The sequence below is a fragment of the Lactuca virosa genome, chromosome 9 (genome assembly GCF_052849685.1).
Source record: "Lactuca virosa cultivar CGN04683 chromosome 9, Lactuca_virosa_CGN04683_v6, whole genome shotgun sequence".
Lineage (NCBI taxonomy): Eukaryota > Viridiplantae > Streptophyta > Magnoliopsida > Asterales > Asteraceae > Lactuca > Lactuca virosa.
In genome coordinates this window covers 159,508,832-159,516,162 of record NC_136434.1, presented here as the reverse complement: position 1 = coordinate 159,516,162, position 7,331 = coordinate 159,508,832, and the positions used below count along the sequence as shown (strand labels likewise).

Below are 7,331 nucleotides of genomic sequence, written 5' to 3'. Positions count from 1 at the left end.
GCACTCTAAGCTACTTTACTCATGCATGAACCAAAGGGAATGATCAAGGAACCATTTTTATGAATCTAAAGGCCCTAAAATGCATGAAAGGATAACTACAATTCCCTGGAGTGCTCCAAACTCATGAAGGTCCAATCTTGGTGACAAAAGTTCATAAAACTTCAAACATGGAGATCTAAAGAAAGGCTTGCCAAGGTATAAACTTTATACCTGAAAATGATGTACAAGGAGGGAAGGTTTCTGGATCTACAAGCTTGTTAGCACCCACTCCTTATTCTCCAGCTTCCTTCTTCCACTACAAGCACCAAGAACACTTAAAAACTTGCAAAAGCTCACACAAGGACACAACTCGGTATTAGGGTTTTAGAGAGGGTTTGGAGGCTGATAAGGATGCTCAAAATGAAGAAACAATGTTCTTTAAATAGCGGGCAACCCTTAAAATCATGGTTTGACATATGGGCTAGTACGCCCGACATACCACACGTACGCCCAACATATTAGTTGTCCATCATCGATCATTCACACTGCGTGAGTACATTGTGCGTACTCATACGTACGCCCTGCGTACGACCAATTATGCGAGCCTTTTTCTTTAAGGGACCAAATGTGCCACTTTTGATAGAGATTCAAGAGATAACAGAATATACATGATTTCGGGATGTTACATTGATCATCTCTCGTGTTTGAGAGTTCTATCAACTTTCAGTTTAAGCTTTAACAACTCTTTTGAATTCCGTGTTATTTACTTGTTTAACTTGGGTGGGTGTTGGTGTGATTTTTTTTTTATATTTCCACATTCGGTATTTGTCTATGCAAATAAAAATTTATACTTTTAGTATCATAAAATAGGAATATAATGGAAGTGTTTAAATCACGACTTACCTTAATCGGCTCTAATTCAGATGGTTCTTGTAGATGGTTTATAATCTTGTTATCTGTAAAACTCACACAAATTGATCGGGGGTACCTACTTACTCATTCAAACCCCTGCTTCTAATTTCAGAATTATTCAGAAAAATTGGTTTTATGCAAATCATCATTAGTTATTAAGTAAAAAAGATACAACAGTATGGAAAAAAGTATTAGTTATTTCGGGCATTTCTTGGCTTTCCAAAACATAACATCCCATTCCAGACCGTCGCGTTCCTAAATAGTTCTTCACATTTCAGACTAGTTCTTCCCTCCAAAAATCATTTCCAAACATTATGTATATTAATTGATATTTCAGGGTGTATTTCTAAGGGTGTTTAGACTACGAACAAGTCAACAATAACACTAGTGACCAATCTAACAAAAAAAAAGTACATGATATATGAAATGTCGGACATGTTTTACGCATTTCGGAGATGCTCTTCGTATTCTAGACGGCATCTTTACACATATTCACAAAAACCTAAGTAGAGTAATTTGTAAAACTAACAGTATTTGTGGAATCCGTGGTTAAAATTAGAAAAAACTTCAAAGTTTGGGTTTATAATATTTTTCGGATTTTCAGAATGACATTCCGGTACATGTGGACCCAATATATAGGATTGGACCTCAGTAATGGACTTGGATGTGGCGGACCTATGTAGTGTCGGGGGGGGGGGGGGGGGGTGGGGTCCCGGGCCACTATTTTGATTTAGCCTCATAGTGTAATTTGTTTCTATTAGGTGCAACATCTTCGAAATATGAGTGTCGCTATTATTTTTTTGGTGTCACCATTATTCAAAGGTTCTGCATCTGCCATTGGGACTTGGCCCATTTTCGTATACTCCAAAATGCCCCATTCCAAAGTAGTTGATTAGTTTGCAAAAAATAAATAAATAGTTCTTTTTTAAAAAAAAATCTACTCTAATAAATAAAGGTTTTTTTACCACATGTCATACTCTTATTCAAATTGTCAAATATCATTTTGTGTTTATTTTGAATTAATTTTTTTTCCACATGTCATTTTATGAGTTTTTCTATTTTATTAAATTCCACATAATATTTTAATGTAATAATTGCAATAAATGTAGTAATAAATGGATATCAATTTCATTAATGAACTTACTTTTTAATTTCAAAATTTTCAAATTAAAGTTCATTAGTTTCTTTTGTTTATTTATTTAAATTATTTGTTTAAATTTAAAAGATAAAAAATATTTCAATTATAATAATTCATTATTTTCTTATTTTCTTATAAATTCAAAGTTCTCAAATATTTTGACATTTATATATATACTTTTTAAATTAACCCATATAATAAATGGGTCTCACAAGTACTTGCTTAAATATATGGTTAGTTTAGCAATTTATCTATATTTTTTTGCAATCATACGATTCAATGTTATGACATCTTGCTATTCCAATCAAGTCAACTTTTCTAGTCAAACCAAAACAACTTGCCATCTCATGGAGTCATGGTTTTGTGATTTCGAAGGAAGGTGTCTCCGCCTATTCAACATCTAGAAGGAGCATGCTCATGCTACATTATATACTTGTTGAGTAGGCTTTCCTTTCCTTTTATAGATAAATCCAAAATGGTCTTGGGTTCCAAACAAGTAAGGTGTTTAGGAATTAGGAGTAATGTAGGAGTAAGTTAGATTTATTGTTCTAAAAAAAATAAACGTTTAGTTTTCAGTTTTTTAAAAACTTGAATTAATAAAAATAACTTTGTTGGAAAGAACGAATTTAAATTTTCTGTTTCAAAAGACAAAGCTACTCCACATAAGAGTTTTTAGTTTTTTGCTTTTATGTTTATATAATTTTACAAAAAGGTTTTTTTATACATAAATAAAAGCTATAATTTTTATTTTTCAGTTTCATCTTCTGTGATCAGCTACCTATACTACTAGTTGTTTTTGCCAACCAATACCCACATCTTTTATTAAATATGTAGTTCAATACTTCACTACCACTAATTTCATGACCAAACAGTTATCGTTTGGTATGGTCCGAAAATTTTAGAAGCCATTTGTCGAACACTTATGGCTGTTCCTTTTAGGCAAAAAGATAATGTTGTTAACCAACCAAAAACTAGGAGCAATCAAGGAATAAATTATTGGAACACGTAAAAGTTTGGTACAACGTGGATGGATGTTGCACATCGGTATTTCAAGTAACTTATTACGTAGGTTTAGCCATTAATTTTGGACGTGATTCCAACTTTATTCCCATGATGTAGAGACCTCAAAACATGTGGTTGAAGATGTATCTTGTAATGTGTCAGAAATGAATATTATTTATTTATTAAAACCGGATCATATTTGTTATTTTTAGTTAAATCTTTTTATTTGATCTCTACTTCGTAGAGTAAAAAGCTAACTTAAGGTGACTGATTAATAAGTGAAGTGGTTGTAATTATTAGCAATAAAGGAATTTAACTTTCCTTCTATAAAATAATAGAATTCGATTTTTTTTTTATAAAAAAATGAACGAATTTAAATTTTATTCCATCTCTCACCACCAAAACACATGACACAATTCAATACTTTTAACAAATTCTAATTCTTCCATAGATGCATAGCATCATACACAATTCCAAACTTACATAATAAGCAATTTCACACAAGTATCAACCATAGTTAATAGCTTTATATTATAAATGCACTTCACCATCATTTTGCAAATATATTTTGCTCAATAGGATGACTAGTTAACATTCAAACAAGGAAACAATCTTAGTACATAGTAACTAAAAACATATTTAAACCTAGTATTTAACAAACCAACCTTTTTATAATGTTTTTTCCACTTACGTGGCGGGATTTGGGTATTGCTTAGGTTTAGGCTTCACTTCAACTTCATTCACACTACGAACAAATATAGCATCCGGTTCATGTCTGCAAAAAAAACAAATAATAAATATAAATTGAATAGATTTTATGCAAAAACACAGTTTGAGTGCTCCTGTGTACATGATTTACATCTCACATGAGAGACTATGTGAGCCACCTAGTGGCCTCATGTGTACTTTATTTATATCTCACATGATGTTGATGAGACTGTGTGTGGGCCCCTGTATACCTGATTTACATCTGACATGATGATGTGACTATGTGGGCCCACTCAACACTTTTACAAAAAAGGATATGAAGATAGAAAAAATAGGATCTTACGGTTTCTCCCCCTCTTCGAATGTATAACTTGATGCAACAGCCAATAGTCGACCATCTCTACTAAATGATAAAGCCGCAATGCTTGTAGGGTACTTTGAATACTGAAGATACACCAAAAAGTAAGAACCTTGAAAAGGGTAAAACCGTAATTTGGCTATCAAAGGTTTAGAGAATGTACTAGTGTATTGTGAAAGGGCTAAAGCAAAAAAAAAAGCAATGTATTTTCGTTTCTTTGTTTAAAATTGTAGCATCTTACTTTCATTAAGTTTATTTTTCTTATAGCATTTTACTTTCCACAAAATTATTAAGACACTATACTTTGAAAAAATCTACCCATTTTAATTTCAAAAAAAAACTACTAAATTATGTATTATACTTTTCAAATTTCTTTTATTGTGACACTGTACCTTGAAAAAGCAACCAATTATAATAAATTAATTAACTAAAGTACATTACTATTCTTGTAATTTTAACCCTATGGTAAAAAAAAATATATACCTGATAGAGCCTCTTTTTGTTGTTTCCATCCCATACATTGACAAAACCATCACAACCTCCTGTTGCAAATGTCCCATAGCTGCATGTTTGTGTTTAATCGTTAATTTATGAGAATATGAATAAATTACATTTTAGGTCCTTGAGCATAGCTGATTTTTTCAATTTTGGTCCCAAAAAGCTCTCTTTCAATTCCTTTGCAACTCCTGAGACCAAAATTGCAAGAGAATTTTTTGGGACCAATTTTGAAAAACTAAGCTAAACTCAGGGACCATTTTTGTAATTTACTCTACTTATAATTATACAATGTGAATTGAGTAAGTCAACACAGTCAAACTTACACAGGGTGAAAGGCAATGGCATTTACAGGGTAAACAATGTCTCTTCCAGCTTCTGATTTTCGGTGACATTTGAATGCATATTTTTTTGATTGGCCAGCTGGCGAAAGGTCAAAAAACTCCATTGCAACTCGACCTTCTACAGAGCTAAGAGCATAACCTACATTACAAAAATCATCACATCTTTGTTTAATGGAAATAAGAGGGTGTTTGGAATTGGAATTCACGATTCCATTCCATCTGTATATTGACAAAAATCAATTCTGTCAGATTCCTTCAAAAATCCATTTTCAATGGATTTTTTCATTCCTAAGGGTGGGTGGAACAGGAAGGAATTCAATATTTTTCAATTCCATCCTTTTTTATTAAAAGACCAAAATACCCTTACCATATAACATGTAAAATATGCAATACCTGTTCCATTGGGATAACATCTGACACATCTTGTTTGATATTTCAATGAAGATTCCCTTTGTTGTTCAGGTTGAGACATATTCCTCAAATCATAAACATTAACATGTCTTCCAGCAGTTGCAACTACTACACGATTTCCAACAAGAGATAAAGAATAGACACGTTCAGGTTGAGCATATGTTCCCACTAGAGCACGCTCTTGTGCACTAGTAGCACCTCTTGGATCCCAACATTTCAGGGTTTTATCCCAACTACCCGTAATCACTTGCCCTAAAACCATAAACAAGATACTAGATTTTAACTTTTTAGATCATATCAACAAAGAAAACTCAACATATTATGTTACTGAAGGTTGCATACCTGTTGCATAAGAGTATTCAATGCATCGAACAGGGGCATCATGGCGTCCAAGAACATCTTCCCTCTCATTGTTGAAAACAAGTCTGAGATTCAAGTAGAAATTATAGTAAAAAAAAATGTGTCTTTTTCCATGATTATGATAGGTTCATATCATATGTAATTCAGTATAACATTCATGCTTACCTCCTGACAGTATTATCAGCACTTGCACTGAAACCAGAATTATCATCATGAAAGCAGCAATCAAGAACTGCACCTCCATGTGTAAACTCTCCTCTCAATACATTTTCGCTTGCATCATATAATCGAACAGTCTGTGAATAAACTTTGAATCTTGATCACCAATAGTCTGATATAAATTAAGCTTTGAATGTATGTGTGTAGAGAGAAAGTTAGATACATTCAAATACACTTTGTATATGTTTCATTCAAGCACTATCCTAATATAATACTTCAACCATTCCTAAACCGAGCTGCCAAGAGCATGGCAGTTGATGCTTGAAAGTTGAAATTGATGTAAATGTTAAGATTTAGGGAGAAATTTTGCTACATGAAGTTTAAATCTGCAATAAATTTGGTATCGACTTTAATGTTGGAAAGTACAAGTCTACTAGATCATGTGGCTCTTTTGGGGAAAGAAATTATGAGTTAAGCTCTAATGTTTGGATATGTACTCCCTAAATCCAAAATAAGTAACATTAACACACTTTAAAGATACTACAGTTTACAATTTGCACTTGTAATCATATACAGACTAACAAAATGTATCTTTTATCTTATCATAAGCGGGAAAAAAAAAACTGGTACTTCTTACACATTTCATTTTATGTTAAAATCTTCAAATATGATTCAGAATTTCGTAAACGAAAACCGTATATAGGAACATTTCTTTAGGCAGATGGAGTTTGGAAAGGAAAACATGAAGCGAATGAGTTCTTTAGCTTCGATTCTAGTTAAATAAGTAGATAAGGAGGTGGAGAGAAGTAAATACGTACTTTGTCCCAAGAAGACACAAGTAGGTGATCGGAGTGATGAGAGAATCGGAGGTTGGAGATACCGTCAGACGGAGGATTTATTAGTTCCTTGCCGGTGACCGGTGGCGCCACTGCCATTTCAATTTGCTGATCGGAGTTAATTATCTAGGGTTCAGATGGAGCTCTGGTATGCGTTGAGAAAGAGGAGGGATTGGGATTTTAAACTGAAGTTTCAAATTTTTTGTTAGATTCGAATCTTGAGGGTTTTAAATTCAAATATTGGGGAATATTTTTCGGTTTGAGTTCCAGAATTCAGTCGGCACTCGATTGTCGTAATTTTATTCGTGATGTTGGGTTCTTTATGGGCCATTGGGCTTAATTACCCGGTTTAAGTCTTTGACAAAAGAAATTGCAAGAGTTATTCATGATAAAAAGTGGATTAATATTTTAAAAATCCTTTTTTTTTAGTTTACAAAAAATGACCATCATATTGATTATTTTATATTTTTCTGATAAAGATGATCACTAAACACTAGTGATTAAGAATCACTAAACACTAGTGATTAAGAATCATCTTCGCGATAACATCATTTCACATATTCGTCAGCTGATTAGTGATTTTATCAGAGGAGTTCGACGAAGGAAGCATATGGATTAGGAATGGCAAC

General features: G+C 32.8%; 1 protein-coding gene across 1 annotated transcript; it reads right to left on the bottom strand.

Moving 5' to 3' along the window:
- Positions 1-3,545: 3,545 nt before the first annotated feature.
- Positions 3,546-6,973, bottom strand: LOC145137759 (mitotic checkpoint protein BUB3.1-like). The gene is made up of 8 exons (XM_079071897.1): positions 6,685-6,973; positions 5,873-6,003; positions 5,690-5,772; positions 5,330-5,599; positions 4,919-5,075; positions 4,581-4,659; positions 4,083-4,183; positions 3,546-3,806 (listed from the first exon to the last, which is right to left on the bottom strand). The coding sequence occupies exons 1-8, from the start codon at positions 6,799-6,801 to the stop codon at positions 3,719-3,721; spliced, it is 1,026 nt and encodes a 341-aa protein (XP_078928023.1). The 5' UTR covers positions 6,802-6,973; the 3' UTR covers positions 3,546-3,718.
- Between the last annotated feature and the right edge of the window lie 358 nt (positions 6,974-7,331).